Source organism: Grammomys surdaster, unplaced genomic scaffold (assembly GCF_004785775.1).
Source record: "Grammomys surdaster isolate TR1022 unplaced genomic scaffold, NIH_TR_1.0 164, whole genome shotgun sequence".
NCBI lineage: Eukaryota > Metazoa > Chordata > Mammalia > Rodentia > Muridae > Grammomys > Grammomys surdaster.
Window position 1 is genome coordinate 2,632,435 of NW_021604612.1, and position 24,470 is coordinate 2,656,904.

At 52.5% G+C, this 24,470-nt stretch overlaps 1 protein-coding gene across 1 annotated transcript; it reads right to left on the bottom strand.

Moving 5' to 3' along the window:
* Positions 1 to 4,147: 4,147 nt before the first annotated feature.
* Positions 4,148 to 23,770, bottom strand: Gltp (glycolipid transfer protein). Its single transcript, XM_028765448.1, has 5 exons — positions 23,600 to 23,770; positions 10,561 to 10,619; positions 8,932 to 9,065; positions 6,884 to 7,034; positions 4,148 to 5,258 (listed from the first exon to the last, which is right to left on the bottom strand). The coding sequence occupies exons 1-5, from the start codon at positions 23,700 to 23,702 to the stop codon at positions 5,076 to 5,078; spliced, it is 630 nt and encodes a 209-aa protein (XP_028621281.1). The 5' UTR covers positions 23,703 to 23,770; the 3' UTR covers positions 4,148 to 5,075.
* Positions 23,771 to 24,470: the final 700 nt, after the last annotated feature.

Below are 24,470 nucleotides of genomic sequence, written 5' to 3' on the forward strand. Positions count from 1 at the left end.
CACTGTCTTCTCTCTGAAACAGTTTTCTGTTCTTAGAACAGAAGCCAAGCCCTCCTGGTAAACTCAGCACCTATGGGTGACATCTTCCTCGGACCGTCGGGCTTTGGCTACATGGGCCTCTTTCTGTCCCTAGTACATACCAACTTCTAATATAACCAAGTGGTAAAACTTACCTGGCGTGTAAGAGCCATTAGACCTGGTGTCTGTCCCTTGTGCTACCAGGAAAAACAGATGTTGCTTCCTTTCCAACTCCAAGGCCGTTGCACTAGCTATCACCAGCCTCTCGCTGTCACCTGCTCAGGTTTCAGCTCTCAGGACACCTCTTCAGAGAGTTCTGTGTCAACCAGTTCCCAGGTTAAATCAGGACTCCATAAATAATCTCCACGACACCGTCCAGTCTGCCATTCACCCTAGAGCCTCATGACTCTCTCTGCTCTGTGTCTGTGTCTGGGCGCCTCTGTGTCTTGTTGCAGAATTCCCTGAGCCTATGTCAGGGTCTTGCACAGGTGCTTGGCGAACAGGAGCTGAAGGAATCATTCCTTCCGGGCAATCACTGCAGACCAAGGAGTGACCTAGGGTTAGTTACCAAGTAGCCATGACAGTCAGCCTTCTCTGGGGCTCAGGGCTGCACTGATCCCTGAGCCCCTTGCATGTGTGGTCCCCTCCCAGGACACAGGCTGAGGACTGATGTCTACATAGCTAGGACAAGCCAGACACTGCTCTCTGGGCTTAGGTGTCCATTCAGGCTAACAGAACTGGGAAGCCAGAGCTTTGAAACATCTAACCAACAAACCACTCCCCACCCCCGCCGGGGGCCCATTTAAAGATGACAAAACAGAGGTCCCAGGGAAAGAAGTGACTTACCCAGAATCATACAACACATCGAAGACAGGGAGAAATAGCAGCCAGACTGCAGAACACTTTCTAGGATGTCTGTCTGTCTGTCTGTCTGTCTATCTGTCTGTTTTGAGATAGTCTCACTATACAGCTCTGGCTGTACTGGAACTCACTTCATAGACCAGGCTGGCCTCAGACTCAAGAGATCAACCTGCCTCTGCCTCCCCAGTGCGTGGGCCACTGGTATCCTAGACTGATGTGTTGGCACGAACTCTACTGTGTGGTTAAGAACAAGAAGTGAACGGGTTGAATAGCTAATTACAGTGTGTATGTGGGGGGGCTAGGTTGTCCCTTCAGGTGCTCCAGCCAGGTGTCAGAATCACAATAAATAAAAATATATCAGCAAAGGTAGTGTTGACCATATTCCATGCATCAGACATTTTGTAATTTTTTTTTAAAAAATTATCTTACTGTATGAGTGTTTTGTCTCCGTGTGTGTGTGTGTGTGTGTGTGTGTGTGTGTGTGTGTGTACCACGTACCCTGCAGTGCCCAGAGAGTTCAAAAGAGGGCGTACGATCCCATGGAACTGGAATTACAGCCGGCTGTCACTCTCACTCTCTCTCTCTTTTTTTATTTTTGTTTTTTGGTTTTTTTTGTTTTGTTTTTTGTTTTTTTTTATTTTCCGAGACAGGGTTTCTCTGTGTAGTCCTGACTGTCCTGGAACTCACTCTGTAGACCAGGCTGGCCTTGAACTCAGAAATCCGCCTGCCTTTGCCTCCCAAGTCCTGGGATTAAAGGCATGCGCCACCACTGCCCGGCTCCGGCTGTCACTCTCAATGTGAGTACTGGGAATAGAACCTTCTCCAGCCCTATTGATTGATTGATTGATTTACTTACTTTTTTTTGCGTCAAGAATTTCCACTCGGTATTTTACATAATCCTGAAAAGTAAAGATGCTTCTGTAGCGTGCACGTGGGGAAACTGGGGCACAGAGAGGCGTGCAGACAGAACGACAGAAGAACTGTCAGGTGCTGGTGGTGCAGCAGCGACAAACAGTCAAACAGAGACAGGACATTCGTAAGCCTTAAATCAGACTACGGAAGCTGATGGGCGTGGCCGCCTGCCGGGCACGGAGGAGGGGCTGGCAGGCCCCGCCCCTGGCTCTCCTGCAAAGAGGTGTGCGGACAGCGCCACCTGCCGAATATAGGGGAACTGCGGGCACGGTTCTTTAGGGCGAGCTAGGATCTGTTGGTACCAGAACAGCGGGGAGGGGAGCTCTATACTTCACAGCTTGTTGGACCCGAGGGTCTCAACTCTGGGGCACGCAGTGCACAGAGACACGGATACTGAGACTGATGCAAGCAGCGAGAGGTTTATTGTTCCGGCATGTCAGGGTCACCCCTCAAACAGGGAAGAGAGCGACTCCCTGCCCAAAAAGCATACACCTTATATATCATTTTTTGGGGGGCAGACTTTAGCAACAGTTATTTTACTGGTTAGTTGAGGTATTTTCTAAATTTATTGGTTAAAAAACACACTCAAGCATATTTAGTCAGCTATTTTTGATGGGGAAGTGCATATCATGGGTTATGTATTTTTACATGTGGCATACAGCCAGTACACTTTGCGTTTTTTCTTGGAATTGTTTTTTTTTTATTTTTTTACTTTTTTCCCCATAACTTGAGGCTCGTCTTCATTTTACCCTTTTGGCTTTACAGGTAGCTCACACGCCCTCCACATGGGGGTGCAGTTTTAACACACTCCCTAAGCAGCTCCAAACCCGCTGCAGTTGCCTTACAGATACTGAGGTAGCATTCAAGCATAAGCCTGGTAAGACCTTGGTGTTACAGATAAGGAAACTGAGGCCTGAAACGTGGAGGGACGTCAGATACACGTTAGAAAAAGTTTGAGAGTAGGCATTTTAAGTGAGTGACTCAACAAGCATAGATCAAGCAAGCTCAGGGCTGCTGGAGTTTCTTGGCATAAAAGGTTACTTGAGGGGTACCTAAGGGGTCACTTGGGGGTTTGGGGGACCCTGGACTTACTATTGGGGGCATGGAGTGAGATGGGAGTCCCCTGGGGGACAGGGCTGTTTTCTCTTCTGAAAAATGGGGCTCCTGACATCCCAGGTGAAGTGATACTTGTTCTTTCTCTCTCTGTCTCAGGAAGAATTCAGTGCCCTCATGACAAAGATGAACTAGACACCTGTCTCTGGGCTCAAAATCTCCCAGCAGGTGCCCGGAGTGAAGGAGGCTGGCCCTGGGCAAGTCTTTCCTTTCTAAGAACGAGCCCTCCCGACCTCACTGCAGTACACTGGAGCTAGAAGGAAGACACAGAAGTCTTTTATTGGCAGAGTGTTCCGTTTCTAGGAAGCCCAACCTCTGAAAGCAATCAGAGTGTAGAAGACCGGTGGCATCCTGAGTGATTAGAACACAACCCTCGGGCGCTGACCCACCTTGCACAACTAAGACTATCCAGAGGTTGAGGAAAACATTTTCCTCTCCTTGTAACCCTAGTATCAGAAAAAGAATCAGCTTTTGGTCAGAGAGCTGGGCAGAAACCGAGGCAAACGAAGAACGCACCCTCGTTTTTCAGATCCCATGGAAAATCATGATTCTCTTCCCCCCTCATTTCTTGCTTTGTAGCCCAGGCTGGCCTTGAATTCACAATCCTCCTACCTCTGCTTCTAAAGTGCTGGGATTGTAGCTCCATGCCACCAGGTCTGGTTCCCGGTGTTTCAAAGGAGCTACATACGTGATTTTTTTTTTCTTTCTGTGAAACTTCTCTTTATCTGGCCACCAGTTATATTTTTTTTGAGTCTGACCAGAAGACAGGTCCTTGATGGATTTGGTTGAAAGGTCCCTGTTCTAGTTTGCTTTTGGTGGTTGCAGCCAAACCTCTGACCAAAAACAGCTGGAGGGTGTATGGGTGTGTGTGTGTGTGTGTGTGTGTGTGTGTGTGAATTTGGCTTACAGGCCAGTCCACCAGTCCATCCCAGAATGAAGTCAAGGCAGGAACCTGAGACAGAACTCAAGCAGAGACCACAGAGGAACACTGCTTACTCTAGCTTTGGTTAGCCCAGGCCCTCCTGTCCAGGGATGGCAGCACTAACGGTGGGCAGGGCCTTTCTGCATTAATTAACAGCCAAGAACCTGCACCATAGACGTGCCTACGGGGCTATTAGGAGAAGACAATTCCCCAGTTGAGGTTTCCTCTTTCCAGGAGTGCCGAGTTAACTCTCATGGTTCCAAGTTGTAACCTTTAATACAGAAAGCACTTGAAGAATCAAGAGCCATAGACACATGCAGATGTGATTTCAAAATATAGATTTATTTATTAAGGATTATTTAGTTTCTGCATAAAAATCACCAAATGTTCCTCATTGGGTTTTTTTTTTTAAACATACATCAATTCTTTCAGGATGTGTTTACCCTGATACTTGGAAAAAATATAGCTCTTTTAGCTCCGGAAGGACGGATGGTTAAGGCAGCAGGGCAGTTTCTTGGGTCTCCGCAGCTGGAGGGCTCCCAGGACAGGAAGTTTCTTAGGTTGGCAGAGCCAACCCTGAAGAAAGTCATTATGTAGAAGAATGCAAACACAGTCACGTATGGTCACCCGTGTGTGCCTAGTCAGTGGTTTGAAAAGGCTTGCTGGTACATTTCAGGAAAAAAAACAGAAACCAGTCTGACAAAAGACAGAGGGGGGGGGGGGAGAGAGAGAGAGAGAGAGAGAGAGAGAGAGAGAGAGAGAGAGAGAGAGAGAGAGAACGAACAGGGCTGGTCATGCCAGCCGTGAGGGCCCTTTGTGGCCCCTGCTGAACTTCCAGTCAGATTCCATTGTCCTTCAAACATCCAAGACACCCTTGGGCCAGATGGACCAGGCCTCTTTCCTGGGTGAGGTGTATGTCTCCCCTGAGCTGGGTTCCTCCTGAGCTAGGTAGGGGAGGAAAAGACAAAACCCTAGGAATTCATTGTTAGCAACGTTAATTGGTTTAAACCACACTGGAAGGCCGGTGGCTCGGCCTGAGCTGCTGGCAAAGCAGGAGTGAGTGGAAGGTGTTTATTGCTCTGTTAGAATAGGCCAAGACAACAAAAACCAAGAAAACAAAAGACCTCTAACAAGCTAAGGCCGCCCCCTGCACACCCAGGCTGGCCTGCCGGGGCACTGAGCTGGGCTCCCAGCTTGATTCACAGTGATGGGGTTGCTTGTGCCCGCGTCGGGCTGTGTGTTCGGGCGCCTACACCGTGTAGTCCAGTTCCGCGTTCATCTTGGTGTACATGTCGTAGATGGCGTCGATGGTGGCCGTGTAGTTGACCAGGAAGAGACGGACCTTCTCCAGGCACTCCTCCTCTGTCACATTCTGCCCCTTCGAGAGTGCCTTCAGGAAGTCGGACTTGTATGGTGCTGCGTAGAGTGCGGCCTTGAGGGGCAGGAGGCGAGGAAGGCACAGCATTAGTGAAGAAGGACCGGGCTCACACACTGGGCAAAGGGCCGCCCCTGGCCAGTGCTGGGCAAGTCTCTCTGCTCATGTTGTTGGAAGAGAAAAGAGAAGTGTGTCTCCCCTCCGCTATGAGGGGCAGCAGGACACCAGCCTGGGGTACATACAGGCAGACCTGAGTGTACACCACAGCATGGCCCTGAGTAATTTACTTAGCTATATCCAATTTGGTTGCTTGTGTTAAGATCAGGGAGGTGTAGCCAAGCAAGGTGGCACATGCCTTCAGTCCCAGCACACAGGAGGCAGAGGCATGAGGATCTCTGTGAGTTCGAGGCCAGCCTGGTTTACAAAGTGAGTTCCAGGTCAGCCAAGGCTACCCGGTGAGAACGTGTCTCAAAAACACAAAACCGTAACACAAAACAGTTGGGGAAGGTTAGGTGACACACTCCAAACTCAGGCACACATCTGCCTGTCCTTAAAGGGGACTCCTGGCTAAATTGGGGGGGAGTGCCTCAATTCTTCAGAGGGCAGAGAATCAGAAATTCACAGACCCTTAGAACCAGAGGAAAAGGCCACAGCCAAGTAAACACCCAGGCTGCTATGATCTGTCGTGATCCACGCTGAAAGGAGTGAATGCTCTGGGTCCCAGCCTGAGCCACGGGCTACACAGGGCCCAGACCCCGGGGTAGGGCCAGCTTCGCACTCATGCAAGCCAAGCCGTGAGGCCACTGAGACTCAGAGGCAGGCTCCCAGGCGCTCACTGTATCTTTCTGACATGGGATCTGACTATGTTGTCCAGGCTGGCTCAGATAACCTGTGCTATACGAACATTCTGGGAAGAGGTGTAGCCGCCAACCAGGCCCAGGCCCACTGCTGAATCTTAGGACTTTGAGATCATCAGAGGGCGCAGTGTGAAACAGCGCCCTCTTGTGGTGCACTTGCAGGCAGCTGGGACACAGTCGAGGGCTTGCAAGGGCTTTTGAAGGAAGACACTGTGGGAACACTGGGATGCTCAAGATGGCCCCTTGCCCCTGATATGCACAGATAGGAGGCCCAGAGGGGGCCACCATACTTCCTGTTCCATGACCCAAGCTGCTTTGGGACCCTTCCTGTCAGAGCCTGGGCTTTCCGGGGAAGGAGGGACAGTCTGAGCACATCATGACAGGCGGGGTAGCCATGGACATTGGGAAGGCCTTTTGCTACCTCTTCCTTAAGCCTTCCAGCCTGACAAACCCACAGCCTCTCTGCTGCCCAGGCTAGCTCTAGAGCCCTTTTCAGGACCTGTCATACTCGACACAGGTCGCAGTAAACGTGGGGCAGCTACTTCCTTGGGGACGGAGCCCTTCTTCCCTCCGTGACTGGTGTGAGAGCCCAGGGTAGCCCGCTATCACCCTGTAGTTCTGGAGCCTGGAGTTCTGTTTCTTCTCGCAGCCATGGACACAAAGGCTGAGGTGCCCACAGAACCACTAAGAACCACAAACAGGGCTGGCCATGGCTGCACAGGGACCTCAGAGCACCAGCCCCACCCCCAAAGCACAGGTGAGCCCTTCCCGGGGTAAGGAGGGCAGTGGAGGGAACCTAAGTCCTGTCCCAACAGTGGCGCTCACCTTGAAGATCTTCTGCACCAGCCAGCCATGGTACTTCTTTAGGGCCATCTCATAGGCCTTGTTGGCGTTCACGCGGATGAGGTTGGGGTGGTTCTCATCCCGTTCCCCATCGCATATGCTCTGCAGGAACACCTGGATGAAGCGCAGACCCCTGTGGTCAAGGGAACAGACATTTAGGGCCATGGCCCATTGCAGCTGGTGCACAGGGGAGTACCCTCCTTAGGCAACCCAGCCCCTAAGCAATGGGATGACCCAGCTCCACTCGGGTCTGTGGCAGCGTGCCTCTAAACAGAGCCTATTCTGGGTCCTTGCAGCCTCTCGGGGCTTAAAGGATGAAGCCAGAGTGACCCCTGAAGGGTCCAATGGCCAGAGATACATCAGGCACACTGCCTGTCCTGGCTGTTCACCTCTGCAGGACCTTTCTAAATCTGTCCACTGTGCTGCCTGACTATAGTGACCCCTGCCTGGGCTTCACGGGACACAGCAGGAAACCTGAATTGGAAACAGGACCACTGCCAGCCCTGTGGTGCAGCTAAGACAATAGGAAAGGTGCCCAGAGGCTCCTGTGTGGAAGGCTTGGGTGTTGCTGTGGGAGGCAGGGCCTAGCTGGTGAAAGTGGGTCCCTAGTGACTTCCGGTTTCCTGTCAGCCATGAAGTGAGTATCTTCTTCCACACGAATCTGTTACAAAGACATCTTGCCTCACAATGAAGCTGGCCAAGGGAGGGCTGAGCCCTCAGAGACTTTGGGCTAACAGGAGCACTTCCTCTCCGTCTGGAACATTCCACCAGGGCCACAAAAGTGCCATGCACACAGGGCCTGTGTCCTACGCCCTTCAAACACACGGGGCCAAACCGGGCACCATCAGCCAAGTGCCCTTTCAGCCTTTCCCCCCAGTCTCCTGCCTTCTCTGCCCGTCACAACCTGACTGGAACCCAAACAAATGTCTCTGCTCCCTTCCTGCAGGGGGCTGGTGGCAGCCGTGGGAGTGCTTCTGGAGCAGAGCTGAACCCCGGCTTGTCTTAGCTAGAGGCTTCTCCAACGTGACAACGGCTGATCACACTCCAGAGCCAATGCCACCTTCCTGCTCACCCATAGCCCGAATGTCACTCAGATACACACAGCACCTCTCCTGCCTGCTACTGCTGGGTAAGAGAACTGGGGGTGTCCTTTAGCCCAGGCCTTCAAGGGCCACATGACAAAGTCAGGCAGTGTGTGTGGGACATCTCCTAAGCAACCCTACCCTAATGACCGCCCAGCTCCGCCCTCTGGGAAGCCAACTTCCCCTGGTCCAGTTCACCAGAGACAAGCACGTGTTGGGGGCTGGGAAGTGGGCTTCAGATGCCGAGCTGCCCTGTCCTCCTGGGTCCTGGCCCAGAGCCCTGAGATGTCAACACTGGGAAGTGCCATGGGGCAGGGCAGGGGTCCCTGTCCTCTCCACGGCAGTTGGCATCACGAGGCTAGAGAATCCTGGAGCTAGGAGACCACTGCAAAGATTCAAAGCAGGGACATGCCTATCTACGCAAACTCAGTGGAACTGCTATAGTATTCCTGTCAAGAGGCTCCCAACACTCAGGAGACAGAGGCAGGCTGATCTCTTTAAGTTTGAGGAAGGCCTGGTCTACGAAGCGAGTTTAAGGACAGCCAGGGCTACACAGAGAAACTCTGCCTCAAAAAAAAAACAAAAAAACAAAAACAAAAACGAGAGCGAGAGACAGAGACAGAGACAGAGATAGAGACACAGAGAGAGAGAGACTGATAATACATAAATCCACCTGTGTACAGCATGGCTACCACTGTGCTCAGACAACCTGGATTGTGACTTGGCCCCCAGATGCCCCTGTGGGCTCCTCCGTGAGACAAGGAGATGCCACTTCTGACTCACAATCTCTGAAACTGTCTAAAGAACTCAGCAGGAGCCTAGGGCTGGAGCAGGCCCTTCCTCTGCCAACTCTGGGGCTAGCACAAGGAAGTGTCAGCAGCAATCACCACATGACAGGGTTAGCACACCCCGCCCAACGCAGCCCAGCCACGCCCACAAGTCCCTCACCTTTTCAGCCATAGCAGTGCCAGGGTGGCCCCCACTTTGGGCCACTCCGCCCCGTACATGGCCTTCTCCACCTCCAGGATGTTCTGCAGGGTCTTGAACTTGGCTGGGTCGGTGTCATATACGGCTTTGATTTTCTAGAACAAAGCAGAGAGGGTCCAGGTCACGGCCTGCTCGGCAGACACTGGACAGAGCGCCCCATCCTATGTGTACAGTATCCTAGGTACTGACACCACCCAGGTCCCTGTCACCACTCTCAATGCCCAGTCCATGGATTAAGACACAGAGGCTCCGGGTAGTGCTGTAACATGTCAAAGGTCATGGGTAGCCAAAGGTCACAGGTTTGGGCTCCAGCCCGGCTGGCTGACAAGGTCTCAGGCAGCAGAGACACAGAGTCCCTCAGTGAAGAGGGATGGACACAGGCAAAAGGGTTCAAAACCATCCAGCTTAAACAGCCCCCGAGCTGGCGTCAGGTCAGTCTGACGAGACTGGCTGAGTGTGACTCCCTACTCTGTACTTTCTTGCTGTGTGACTTTAAGTGAGTGACCCACCACTCTGAGCTTCAGCAGCGCCAGGCTCAAAGGTCTCTGGGGCTGGAGACCTGAGACCACGAAGCGAGACCTGTGTGCACTCGGCGTGCATGGAGGAGACACGTGGATGCCGCCACAGACCTGATTTCTTATTGTTTCCTTGGGAGTGGGTGGGATGTCTCATTAGATAGCCCAGGCTAGCATAGGTCTAGCCTGAGTGCTGGAATGACAGGATTGCCTGCATGATGATGCCCAACCAGAGTTCGCCGCCTTTCTCTTTCCCCTGCTGTGTATATATGTATGACTGACTTATTAGAATATGGGGATACGTGTGTGTATGTGTCTGTGTGTGTGTGTGTATGTGTGTCTGTGTGTGTGTGTACACATGTAAGTACCCACAGAGGCCAGACAAGGGCACTAGATCCCCAGAACTGGAGTTACGGGCAATGAGAGCTGGGTGGTATGGGTGCTGGGAACCAAAGTCCAGGCTTCTGAAACAGGAGCAAGCATCCTAGACCACTGAGCCGTCTTGCCAGCCCTCCATCTTTCTATCTTAAGCTTCTCTCATTGGCTGTCGGATGACCGTCAAGGACCCACCTCTCTCCACTTCCCCAGCACCACCCAGCCCTGGCTTTTACTCGGGTTTGTCATCCTCAGGTCTCCATTTTCTAAGACTTAAACCATTACCCCATCTTGTGTTCTCTCTCTCTTTCCCTCCCTTTCCCTTTCCCTCTCCCTCTCCCTCTCCCTCTCCCTCTCTCTCTCTCTCTTTTAAATGTCTGAGCACTCTGTCTGCATGTACACCTGCATGCCAAAAGATCTGTTGATAGATGGCCATGACCCACCATGTGGTGCTGGGAGCTGAACTTAGGACCTTTGGGAGAACAGCCAGTGTTCTTAACCACTAAGCCACCCCACCAGCCCTTCTCCATCTCTTGAGTTCTTATTTGGCGGAGGCAGGTGGCAGAGTGTCAGCCTGACCCTGGACTGCATGCTGGCAATGGGGCCTGAGAGGGCTAGCACTCCACTGCCTCCTGCTCTCTGCCTCGTCCTCGGGCTGGAACTGGGGAGAGATGGTTTAGCTGCCCGGTTGAGTACTTACGGTGATGTTACCGCTTATGTCTGCCTTGATGGGCGTGAACACCGGGGACCCAAGGCAATCTGGGAATAGAATGGGAAGAGAGATTTAGATCCCTAACCAAGGTGGCACTTGGGACACAGCAGGACCTTCACCTGTGTGTTCTGGGAAGAACCATTTATAGGTGTTCGGAAGGTTCTGTGGCCACATGAATTCAGGGAGTTCTGGGATCTGGATGACTGCGGACTGTCACTCCAGAACTGGTCAGAGCCTCTGAGGGCTGGTGGAGTTGCTTCTCCCCAGCACAGCACCACCCAGGAGAGCTCTCTGCCACGGTGGAAATACCCCATCTGCACCCTGCAGCCGGCACCCATGTGACCTTGGGCTTTTTGGCAGGGTAGGCTCAGGCATTGCTGTTCATGTGAGTTCAGGTTTCCCACCCTGTGAACAGGACAACGGGACCCATCACAGGCGTGTGACAAGTGAACACACACTCTTTGCCCTGGAGCTCCAGTGTTCCCGTGTGGAGGTGGGAACCTTCTTGGCAGGTCCCAGTAGAACGGGGCTTTATACGAGCAGTGGTCCCTTCGAGCTGATGACGTACAGACCAGCACACAGCGGTACTGTGCTTGGCACGTGAGGTAGGCTCCTGCCTCTGATCCTCTCGGCAGGCCATCGCCACAGCCAGAATATTGCACCCACCAAAGCTGCTTGTGGAGGAGAGGTGCAGGCCTGCAGAGTCACACTCCAGTGCGGGCCTCACCATGGCGGCCTGAGCAAAGCGGCCCTCAGCTTCTCCCTGCTGGGAAGTGGGCTTGCTAAGTGACTCAGAGTCAAGGACACAAAGATACCACAGCAGGTCAGAAGTGGTTCGAGGCCCACAGAAGGGAGATGCCTCTGCCCAGGAGGCAGACCAGGGCCTTGCCTTAAAGACTTCACAAATGGCCCCGAGGAAGAACTTCTGCAGGTAAACTCCACTGAAGGTGACCAGCACACTTGGCTAGCCATCTGGAATATTCTTTCACTGCAGATGTGAAGAGGCGTGTGGTGGAGCCACCTTTGATGACACGCCCCTGACACGGTGGGATGATGGACTAGACACCAGGCAGGTGGTAGTGAGGCTGACCCGACATTCCTCAGTGGGGCAAGCCTCCCTGACCGCACGCCTGTTTCTTCCTGTGTCAGCTGAGCGTTTAGCAAGGTTGGCACAGGAGTCAGAAATCAGGATTTAAGGTGCGCCGGCTATGTATGGGATACACACCTGTATTGCCCACGCTTAGGAGGTGGAGGCGGGACCACTGAGGATTTGAGGCTAGCCTGGACTATAAAGCAGAACCTCTTGAAAGAAAACATGACACCATGATGCTTCTGAGCTGGGGGCACGGCGGAGGCAGAGTGCCTGCCTCCAAAAATTAAATTAAGGGCCTGAGAGTTGGCTCACTGTGATCCCAGTGCCAAGCCTGGTGGTCTGACTTCAGTCCCTGGGACATACACGGTAGAAGGAAGGACCAGATCCTCACAAGTTGTTCTTCGACCCCTGACTTGGGTTCCACGGCTCACACAAGCTCATACAAATAAACACAAAAATCAGTTTAAAAGAAAAACACGCCGGGCGGTGGTGGCGGACGCCTTTAATCCCAGCACTTGGGAGGCAGAAGCAGGTGGATTTCTGAGTTCGAGGCCAGCCTGGTCTACAGAGTGAGTTCCAGGACAGCCAGGGCTACACAGAGAAACCCTGTCTTGAACAAAAAAAAAAAAAAACTAAAGATGTACTTAGCTGGTGCCCAGGGTGGGACAAACGCTGGCACACGGGCTTCAGGTGCTCCATGGTGTCCTACTTCTAGAGTCAGGCCCCATGACCCAGCCTGTCTCTGAGTCTCTGTGGGGTGCACACCCCACGGCATACCCACATTTCACTCTTTCTTTCTGAGACACCTTGCTGAGTAGCCCACAGTCCTCCTGCCTCTGCCTCCAAACGGTGGGATGGCAGGTGCGTGCCCATATCTAACCCACTCAAGTCCCTCATGGAGCCTAAGTCACTGCCCCTTGGAGCAGCAGGCTGTAAGCCCTAAGGGTCCCAGCAGGCTCCTGGTACTATTTAACCCTCTCCATGGGTGAGCGGACTGCTGGAAGCTGGTATCCCTGGTAGGCTCTTCTCCCACACTTTCGTGCATGCTGGTGTGAGGTCAGAGGCCAACAGTGGTGTCTTTCCTAATCACTCTCCTCAGGTCTCTCAGTGAACACAGTGCTCACTGACTGGACAGGCATCAAGCTCCTGGGATCCTACTGTCTCCATGCCTCTCTCTCTACCCCGTAGAGACAGCCCGGGTTTTGTTTTGCTCACTTGGGTATCAGGCTCCCAAGCTCAGCCTTGTGACGAATGGACAGACGGCAGGCACAGCAGACGCTTCACCAATGGCTATGTTTCCCATTCCCTGCCTACGCTCTTCAGCACGGATCGGATGGGCCCCAGATGCTAGTTTTAAGCACCCATCCACCCGCCCACCCAAGACGTCAGAGTCTGTGATGGAACTCGGCCTTCAGTTTCTCTCCCTGTAAAATGAGACTCCAGGGTCCTGTGCGTGGACAGGGCTGCCGTAAGGGGAGACATGGGCTGCCATTCACAGCAGGTGTTGAGAGATTATCAACCACAGCTTTCAAAGGGCAGATGCCAGGAAGCCAGACTGATGGCAGAGTGCAGGCTAGGCAGCTGCAGGCTAAAGCGGGACTCTGCCCTTCACTTACAGGAAACAGTCGTGGTACGGTGCTGAGAGCATCCGCCCTGGCGGCAGGAGAAAGGCTTATTGTTCCCCTTTCTCCTGACAGCGCTCCGAGAGGGTCACAAAGCCGCTGTGGTCAGCTGGCACTGGCCCCACAGCAGCTCTCATTGTGTGTGTCTGATGGCCGCTGCCCAGGCCAGGATACCCATTCCGCTGTGGGGGAAGGGCTCGGTGGGTGGGTGGGGGGGGGCGTATGCTCCGCGAGGGACTTCAAGGAGCCAGGGTCTGGTGTGGTGATGTAGGAGGATCATTCCAGACAGCTTGAGCTGGCTTGTGAAACCCTATCCTAAAAGAAGAGATGGGCAGTGGCAGGTCTGTGACCCCAGAAGGGTGGGCAGCAACGGCCGAAGGCAGCACACTGGAAGCCAAACGGGCCTGTGGCACCTGTGGTTAGTAAGGAAAACTGACAACTTCAGAGCCAGCTGGCTCTGGGTGTGAACTGTGACTCTGGTGTAACTTTGATAAATGACTTGAGTGTGAACATTCCTACAGCCCAGAGGTGCTTTACCAAGAGAACTCCACGTATAGGAGGCTGGGGGTCCGCTTCCTGGGGGCTTGGGAGCCCACTTTAGCTTTCTAGAACGTATCTGTTGGTGTGAACTCAGACCAGTGTGGCCTTTCTAATAGTTAAACCTGTGCTGGCCCCCACCCAGGCCAGAGGGTGACCTGTTCCCACAGCGTACCAGCCTACCTGCTCCCCCAGAATCTAGCAAACACCTTTCTTGTTTGACTAGTTCTACAATTCTCTCCCAAACTTGTTCTGCCTTCTTTAACTGTGTCCTCAACCTGCCCGAGGCCTGGAGGGAGCAGGGGCGCTGGGATGCTTTTCTAGTTTGTCCTGTACCCACAGAAGGAAGGGAACTGCCTTTAAAAACAGGAAGGCCCACAGTGCCACCGCCTCCTGTCATCATAACCAGCCCCAACAGGCAGGCTTCGTACAGGAAAGCTCTGGTTTTTTTGAACGCTCAATGAAGGGCTTTTATGCCTAGTAAGGGCTTTTTTTTTTTTTTCTTTCAACCCAGAAGACCTAAGAAAAGGTCAATAAATCTAGTTATAAAACCCAAGAACTTCTTGTAAGAGGCCATCAACCAAGTGGGGTAGAAAGCACAGAAAAATAAACACAGGCCAGCATATGCATATATAAAGACCATTTGCAGAATGATAAGAAGAAAAGGTTTTTAGAGTGAGTAATTCACAGATGAAATTAAAAGGCGCTTAATCTCAGTGACAAAGAAGAAAATACAAAATAGAGATATTTCTGTCAACTATGCTATTTTACAGACACACTAGCCTCTGGTTTAAGTATTCTGGATAGCGTTTATTAAAATGTAGCACAGGGGCTAGAGACGGTGAGCAGCTAACAGCACTTGCTGCCCTTCCAGAGGCCTGGAGTTCAGTTCCCAACACCCCTGTCAGATGGCCCACAACTGCCTGGAACTGCAGCACCGGGGACCTGAGTCCCTCTGTGGGCATCCCTGAGCATATGGCTTTGTAAAAATGCACATACACATTAAAAAAAATTCTCACAAATAGAACACTAATGTTGCTAATCTCACAGAGCAAGGCATTTGTAACTTTCTTAAAAGGGTCATTTTATATCTATATCATTCATATATATATATGAATTTTATGTATATATAAAGGGGTGACCTGATGACACCATACTGAATGTCTTCCCACTTTGGATATCTTTTTAAAAGCATCTCTGGATCGTTGATGGCTATTTTCTCCTGCTTCGCCTGCAGGGTCCAGTAGTGACCAGGAAAACACACAGCAAACAGCCAATTGTCAAAACCACCCCCAAAACAAAAGGAAACAGGTACCAGGAGAGGAATTCATGTGTGCCCTCTGGGACAGCTGTGTCTGGACTGGGCCACCGAAGGCCTCTTGCCTGGGTCTTGGCCACAGCCCAGATGGCTGACATTACCCAGAAAGCAGAGCTGTCCACCAGCCAGCTTGTCACTATATGCCACCCACAAACACTCATTGCCTCCTTTTCTGCCTTCGACATAGTTGAAGAACACGGGAATTTATGTCCAGCAAGGCCACAGCGGAGCTGGAGCGTGGCTGTCAGAGAAGAGGCTTGTTGAGCATATGAAAGGCCCTGGATTCTATCATAGTGTAGTGTCCAGCATAGCAACGTGGTGGTGCGTGCCCAGAACCCCTGCCCGTGGGAGGCTGAGGCAGGAGAATCAGTTCAAGGCCAGCAGGCACCAGCACACCTGGCCTTTTACATGGGTTCTGGGAGTTAAATTTCTGGTCTGGTCTGGTCTGTCTGTCTGTCTTTCTGTCTGTGTGTCTCTGTCTGTCTTTCTCTGTCTCTCTCTTTCTCTATCTCTGTGTCTCTCCCCACCCCCTCTCCAGTTCTAAGTAGCCCAGGCTAGCCTTGAACTTACTCTGTAGCTAAAGATGACCCAGAACTCTCTTGCCTCCACCTCCCAGGAGCTAGAATTTCAGGCACGCAGCTTGACCGATCACAACAAGAGAGTTCCCACTGCCCCATTGTGGAGTCAGAAAGTATAAAGTTAGCCACGCCCTGGCCCACCCCCTCACTTCCTCTCAGAAATAATTTCTTACTGCCCCATTGTGGAGTAAGAAAGTATAAAGTTAGCCATGCCCTGGCCCACCCCCTCACTTCCTCTCAGAAATAATTTTCATTCAAGAACAAAATGTCATCCCGGTTGTCAGAGGCCATTCTGAGCCACATGGCCAGACCCCTTCACAGGTAAATGAGCAGACACAGGAGGAGCCAGGATGTTCTCTGCTTTCCACGGGACACAACTAGCTCAGTCCCCGAACGCTCATTCCCAAGGCATGGTCACTGTGTAGCGTGGGGAGGTTCTGCGGCAAATTCCTTCTTCTCATAGCCAGATCATAGCATCTGTTAGACACTCCCAGATTAACTTTACAGGTCCCGAGTTACAAGATCAGAATGGGAGGTTCTCAAATTACAGCTGATGGAGATGAATCTTTTATTAATTTGGGAGGGGTGTCCAGGCTCAGGTCACAGGTTGATCCTGAAGAATAAGAACACTGGGGACGCCCACGTTCTAAAGCTGGCTCTGCTCTACAAAGGAGAAAAAAACTAACAGAAGGCAGAGGCCAGAGGCCAGGGGCAGAGCGCAGGCAGGGCAGAGGCAGGAGAATCTTTGTGAGTTTGAGGCTATTCCTAGAGGTCTACAGAGTGAGTTCTAAGCCAGCCAGACCTAGATAGTGAGATCCTTTCAAAAAACAAACCAACAAGCCAGCCTTGAGTTGGACGCACAGTTGGGGCAATCAGCTCTGACTTGCTGTGTGACCTGGGAAAGAATTAGCTAAGGTCTCTGAGCAGCACTTGCCTTGTTAGTAAAGGAAGGGCAATGTAACAACTCCCATCTCACAGGGAGGCTGGGAAGCTTCAGGGAAGGGCTCTGCAGGTCCTGGCACCTCAGTAAAAAGGCTTATTTGTGTTTTATTACACAACACTGCATCACCCTCATCTTTCCCAACAGGCTAGCACTTTCCTCAGAGAGGAAATCCAGAAAATCATGATTCCGGTTGCTGGGAAAGCAGGAGACCCGATCTGTGGTGGGGCCGGTGCCTTACACCCACAACACAGCAAGGGTGAAGAAGAGATCGGAGGAGAAGGGAAGGGAGGAAGGAGAAATACTGACCCTGACAAGGTAAAGCCAGCAGAAGTCACCCGGGCATGAAGACAGGGCTTGGGTGGAAGACAATGTATTTCCTTGGAGCACATGGGAACCTGGGGAAGCCTGGGGAAGCTGCAGGTGCAGGGTGGAGTTTGATGAACCCAGAATGCTTAGCCACATTGTAACAGTAAGGGGAAAGGGGGCCGGGCGAGCCGGTGTAAAAATGTAACAGAACCGGGGAGACTCACTAAGCCATTTTAAGAACAGAAACAATGAAACCTAAGACCAGAGCCTGCTCTTCCAACCCACAGGTTCTAACAGGTCACGTCACATCCAGAAGCCCAGGAAGCTTCTGCCCAAAAGAGGACTTCACTTGCCTACAGTCATCTCAAAGGGGCCAGGCTAGCTATGATGGGGTCATACATGTGTTTCATAAGCTCCTGAGCCAGAAGATCTTCCATTTGGACTTCACCTAGAAACCAGGACAGCTACAGGGTGTCAGGTCACAGGATGGCCTGCCTTCTGCCCCTGACAGATTCCCACAGAGATTGCTCACAGAGGTGAGCGCTGTGCCTCACCTCCGCAGACCAGGTGAGGAGGGGCTAACGTCCATAAGGCCAGACACACACTCTGGCATTCCCTTCTGTCTCCTGTTCTTACACCAACAGAGGGGCCTCAGAACCAGATGTCCTGAACAGAAGACCTACAAGCCATCTCAGGAGGCCACAGCGCACGAGCAGATGCCAGCAGGAGGCAGACCTACTCCACACGGCCCTGGGCTGCACTGGAGTGATTCTCAGACTGAAGCAGCCAACAGCTGGCTGTGAGCCCTGGCCGTAAGTCACCATGGCTCACGAATGCCTTCTCTGTGACAGAACCATCTCCCAGGGGCTGTGCTGCATGTACCCTGGCTGTCTCTCTCAGCCATGCAAAGCTGGGGTGACTAGGCATCAAGCACGATCTTCTCTTTCCGAGGTCACCTCCGGGGGGGCTCCAAATGACAACTGCATTGGACATGGACTATATGATTCTATATATGATTCTATCAGGGCACCCAAGAGAACGCGACTCTGACGGGGCTCAGCGGGATGAGAATGTCCGAGTTTCCCCTCACTTGTCCAGGGCATTCGGGGGACAAGTACGAGAGGAAACTAGTCAGACACAAACTCACTGGACCCCAAAGGCAGCCATCCTACAGGCTGCCAGGTAGGTCAGCAGTCCGGAGGTACTCAGCCAGGAGCGACAGCACTGGGCGGGGCCCACCACACCTTCCTCAGTACACATCTGCAAATGATGCCATGACACCCAGGGCTTTCAAAGATGAACAAACTTCCTCTAAGTGCCCCCTTACCCCAGGATAGTCCATGTCCCCTGCCACGCTCAGGGTCCAGCTCTGGCCATTTGACCACAAGGGATCCGTACCAGCATGCTGGAGCAGAGGGGGAGCACAGTCCCCCTTGTCTCTCTTGAAAGTGTCACCATGCAAAAGCCCCCAACAGTCTTGTACTCCTTTAAAACAAAACACAGCAGGGCTGTGGCAGGGTTCTCAGTCCCAGAAAGGGCTCGGTGCACCAGGGAGCGTCTTAGAGATGAGGACCCAGGAGGCACTTCCCCGTGCATCCCAATTAGAGGAAGCACTCTCCTGCATGGGGTTCCCTGAGTCTACTGGTCCCTGCACTCTAACTTGTCCTGTAAGTAGCAGAAGAAACAGGAGGATCCTAAAGGGACACCCAGGTCACCTGCTGCGCAGCCAAGTCACCATCATGCCAGCAGAACTACTGGACTTCTTTGGAGGCCTGGCAGGCTGTTTCCACAGGGGGCTTTTCTCTACTGGAGAGGAATCGAGGAATCCAGACACCTGAATTTCAGTCTGACTAGACAGGCGACTCGCTGGCTGTCTGACCCTGGGAAGCTGTACAACTTCTCCTGCCTCCGTTTCTTTGGCTGCAAGAAGCAGATGTTTCTGCGACTCTAAAGTGCCCTTGCTCCCACCTCCCCCCATGGAGCAAGCATTAAATCAAAACAGACAGAGAACCATTTTCTGGACTCGTTTCAGGGACACTTAGTGTCAGGTACCTGCAAGGCCAGATTCTAAGGACACTGATTTAATTGTGCTAAGAGTCACAAAAAAGAAAACACGTCCCCAGCATCAGAAACTGTTGTTTTAGGTTCCCCTATCCCTGCTTTTCCTTAGACAATGACAGCAAATAGGGGTCCCCTTATGGACCAAGTTTAATCGATCAAGAGGAACACAGAATTGTGATTGATTAATAATGTCTGCCACAAGTACAGGATGGGCAGGGCTTAGGTCTTCTGACTTAGTCATAGTTTTTAATATGAAAAGAAAGCAGCCAATCATGGTGTGAATCAATAACCTCAGCACTGTGGAGTCTGAGGCAGGAGTACCACAAGTACCACAAGTTCAAGACCAGACAGATTGGACTATAGAGAAAGGTCCCCAAAATACTAAAAAGTAAGTAAAGAAAAAGGATGCCAGCCCTGGGCACTGAAGTTACTCCAAGGCACAGAATACAATGGGTTCTCCTTATGGAAGAAGAGAAGGAAGAAGAGGAAGAGGAAGAGGAGGAGGAGGAGGAGGAGGAGGAAGAAGAGGAAGAGAAGGAGGAAGAGGAGGAAGAAGAGGAAGAGAAGGAAGAAGAGGAGGAGGGGGGAAGAAGAGGGGGAGAGGGAGGAGGAAGAGGAAGGACTTTCTGGGTAGGGTTATTGCTAAGCCAATTCCTTAAGGACATGTGGACTCCAGCCAGACCCAAGAAAGGAAGTGTGTAGTGGGTGATCGAGGTGCAAACTGAGAACAAGAGCTGACACAGGGATACTCTAGGGACAGTGGCACGGGAGGCTGTGGGACTGGGAGTCATTCAGAACATATGCAGCAAAGATTTCAGGAGAGAGCAGGGAGCCAGTGAGGTTTCTGCTGCAGAGGGACATCAGCCTCCTGGAGTCTGGAGCGGCTGTATAACTGACCCCAAAGACCGAGAGCAAGAGTCACAGGTCAGACTTGTAACTGATCAGTCGCTAAGCTCCAATTACTGGGTCAAGGGGGAGAAAGAAGATGGGGAAAGGACCAGCCTCTGGGTGCATGTGGTAAGATCTGCACAGTGGGAGAACTCAGGCTCGAGAGACAGGAGCACTGAGTCCTCAAAGGGGTGCTATAAAACTGGGGAACAGGCTGACGTGAGGCCCACACCCAGAGGAACAGAAGAATCAGCGTGGGCCAAGCCCAGCCACCAGTCCCAGGACACACCCTGAGGAACTAAGGAAGGTGATTGTCCTGACAGGTCCAAAGCTTTCCTGCCCTTGGATCTAGCGAGTTCACTTCTAAAACTGAGAAACACCCAAAGAACTGTCTGGAGAAATACACCTACAGACGCTGGCAGTAGTCTTGTCTGCCGCAGTGATAAGTCGGAATCAGTGTGCCTAGCCAAAAGGGGAGGGGTGTTAAATCATGGTCACTACGTTCAAGCAGTAGACCCTAAGCCACTCTGGATATGACCGGAGACACAGGAGACAGGCTCAGTGTGTAGTTAGGTGGAAACAGGCAGAGAAAGTCTACAAGGAAATGATTCCCAAGCGACAGCAGAGGACTGTTCTTTAAAAATCCTACTTCAAAAGGCTGTGAAATGTTGTCTTTGGGTTTTACTGCTGTGAGCAGACACCACGACCCAGGCAACTCTTACAAAGGACAACGTTTAATTGAGGCTGGGTTACTGGTTCTGAGATTCAGTCCATTATCATCAAGGCACAGCACGGCAGCATCCAGGCAGGCATGGTGCTGGAGGAGCTGAGAGTTCTACATCTTCACCTGAAGGCCACTAGAAGACTGGTTTCCAGGCAGCTAGGATGAGGGTCTTAAAGCCCACACTCACAGTGACACACCTACTCCAACAAGGCCACACCTCCTAATAGTGCCACCCTCTGGGCCAAGCATATTTAAACCACTACAGATGCCAAGAGTGTAGCTCACATCTGTGATCCCAGCAGTTTGGAAGCTGAGGCAGGAGAATTGTGTTTGAAACCAGCCTGGGCTGCACAGTCAGTTCCAAGCCAGAGTCAAATCTTACCTCAGGAAAAACAAAAAACAAAAACAAACAAAAAAAAAAAAACAAGAAAGCAAAGAAAAAAAAAACAACAAAAAAAACCCCAATAGGTCCCTGAAACCAAGTACTGTGATTCATGCCTATAAACCTGTAACTCAGAAACTGTGGCCAGCCCACGCCACATAGTGAACTCAAGGCCAGCCTTAGCTACAAAACCCTGGCTTCAAAACAGATAATATCTGTGAAAGAATGAAGTGAACTAATTAATCTGTATCAGATCCTTGGTACGTCATAGGTGCTCAGTAAATGTCAGCCATCATTTGAGTTTGTTGTGATTTGAGAACCTGTCCCCACAATGCCTTGGACTCCTTGTGGCCATCACTGCAGACCAGCTGTAGTTCAGGGCCACACATATTGTGTCCAGCTCATCCAAGTGACTGGGGACATCTCAAAGATCTAGACCAAGTCCCCACCTTAGAACTGACAGTGGGTCTCTCCAAGGCCAGGATAAGAGAACAACCCTCCTGGAACCTAGGTCTACGGGAGAAAGCTCTACCCAGGAAGAGCACATTCAAAATGTTTTCTTTTATAGGAGTGCCAAGAACGGCCATCTTTGGTGAACAGTAAATGGCTTCGGGGTGACCTGTGCCAGTTAACCCTTCATAGGCCAACTCCACTGAAATTTCTGTCTAAATGGTGCTTCTGTCCACAGCTGTGACACTCCACAGCCCAGGATGGCAGCAGAGACAAGGGTCCTTTGAGACCAGAAACAGGGAGCGAGGGTGACTCGACTGCCTTGGCTTCAGCTGCCTCCTTCCATCTCTTCTCAAACCAGCTGGACACTCGGGCACTAGGGGTGCCCTCAAGTGCTGCCATGTCACATTGGTGAGGGCAGGGAAGTCACGCCACCACCGCTATGGAGACACTGACAGGGTTTTGGTATTCTTTCTGGCTGTCTTGTGTAGTGAGGGGTGTCGGTGTCTGCGAGTACCCAGAGTGTGCCCTGTAGCATTCAGCTCCACCCCTTTAACGACAAAGAACAAAACCATCCCCACACACCAGCAGATACCCCCCCAAGGAAACAAAACTGACCTCACTTGAGAACCATTGGTTCTAGCAGACTATGAACCTAGGACAGGCTGGCTCAAACTAGCAACTACTCAGAAAGCCAAGGGGGAAACAAACACAGAAAACACAATGTTGTTGGGGCTGGGAGGTGACTTAACAGGTCACTGTGAAGCCCATGACCTGAGTTTGGTTCCCAGAACCCATGGTAGAAGGAGAGAACTGACTTCTGAAAACCGTCCCAGCCCCCGGCATGGCATGCAAACACACAAATGAATAGATTTTTAAAAAAAAAAACAAAAAACAAAAAAAAAACCCAACATAATGCTGTCATAAAAACCAAAGCTAACTCCAGCGGCTCCCTCCGGAGATTCAATCTGATCTCCAGCCGAGATACAAGTGAAAAGCAGGTATTCTGCCTGCCACAGGTTGACAGAGCACCCACTGGGTAGTGCTGGAGCATCTGGGGCTAAACAGTCACAGAGGAAGCCTGAGACCTGCTCTCAGGCTGCTACTCCAGGTTGGCACATTCAGGGTTAACGGCAATTAGACATCAGTGGGAAGGGCCCAAAACTAGAGTCAAAAACTTCACACAAGCTCCTTCTCACAGCTAACACCTGCCGTTCACAGGCTATCATTTAGTCCCCAAAACCAGCCATTTCACAGATGGGAACTCCAAGGCACAAGAGGAAAACCGACATGGCCACACACGTCCTGTCCCCACCAGGGGCACAGCAAGCAGCTGAGTGGGTGCCAGGCCTCTTCAGGATAAGGTAGCCTCAAGGCTCTGTCCAAGCGTGGGTTTCAACTGGACTCTGCACCGGGGGCTGGTGTTCTCCTATAAAGTCACCTAGTGAGCTGGCAGGGTAGGGCGCTGGGAGCGTCCCCACAAAGGAGAAAGCAAGGCTCAGGTAGCAGTACCCTTTGTGGACTGCAAGGCAAAGGGCAGGGCAGGTGGCATTGGTTTTCCTTCCACTTTATAACAAGATCTGGGCTGGAGGAGGGGCGGGGAGAGAGCGTCAGAAATAAGCTTGGGGACTCATTCCAGCGCTCCTAGGAGCTTCAACTTGACTTACGGAAGAAGGGACTTTTTCCTTTCTGAAAGTGAGGGAGGGATTCGAGCTAGGCACCCTGCCGCTGACATCATCCCCATAATCCTGCCCCGTTCTCCTGACCCCTTTCCCAGATCCGGGGGAAAACCCTTCCATGACTTCCTCTAAAAACGGCCCTTGAGTTTTGCAGCTCCGTCTTCCAGTCTTTGGTGGTGGGGGGCTTTCTTTGATCTGGGATGAGAAGAGCCACGGGTGGGGTGGGGGGGATCGAGAACCATTCTGAAGGGGGAGAAAAATGAAGCCGGGGATGAAGGCGTTCGGTGGAGCCGGAGGGCTGGTGCAGCATGTCCACCGTGCAATAGCAAGCGGTGTCTGGGTGCAATGGGTGAGAGGGAGTTAAGGGTTGGGGTGCATCTGAGGGAGGAGGTGGAGGAAGAGGGATCTGGGCAGGTGAGGAGGGCTGGATTGCGCCCGGGACTCACCGAAGAAGGGCGGCAGGTGGGCCACCGCTTCCAGGAAGGGCCCGGTCTCGATCTGCCGGTCTGCGGGCAGCGGCTTAAGCAAGTGCTCGGCCAGCAGCGCCATTTCGGGGTCGAGGCCCTTGGTGATGCCCCAGCCCGCGCCGAGGGCGTCCGCGCCCGGGCTGTCGCCGCCCGCCGCCTCCCGGGACGCCAGCGTCGCCACTTCCGCCCGCGCCTCGCAGCGAGCGCCGAGCGCCGCCCGCAGGCCGGGGCCATGGAGGACTCGGCCACGCCCCTTAGGAGCTCTACCAATGGGCGCCCGCCGCCGCGCCCTCTCGACCAATAGGAGCCCTCCTCCCCCGCAACCGCCCCGCCATTGGTCTGGAGGCGGGGCTTAGCGGAAGCGCGGGCGTCTGGCACCTGGCGAGCCGCGCCCAGGTTGGAGACTGTGCATCGCTTGTCAGTCAACATGGGGTCCGCGATGGGGTCGTCCTGGCCCCGACCTGCTTATAGTCCAAACCCTGGCGGGGCCTTGTTTCCCAATCCGGGGTCCCCTAAAGGTGCCAGGTTCGCGCCCCACAGCCGGCACCCGGGTTCAGGGGAGCCACAATGCAGCCTAGCTGCTGCGTCCTGAAACTCAGAGCTCAGGGTACCCCAAGATTCCAAGTGGAGAGCCTGGTACTCTGCCCACACTGAGGATTCCTACTCTGCCTCGCTGCTGCTGCGCACTGTGATGGCCACCGAGGATACAGTGACCCATGGTGCTCGAGCAAACCTTTAAACTGAGGGAGATCCTGTCCTGTGCAAGGAGCCGGAGAGTTGTGAGCGAAGCACGGGAAAGGCGAGCAGGGCCTGGGAGTACTAAGAAATGTGTGGCTCACAGTCAGGACAG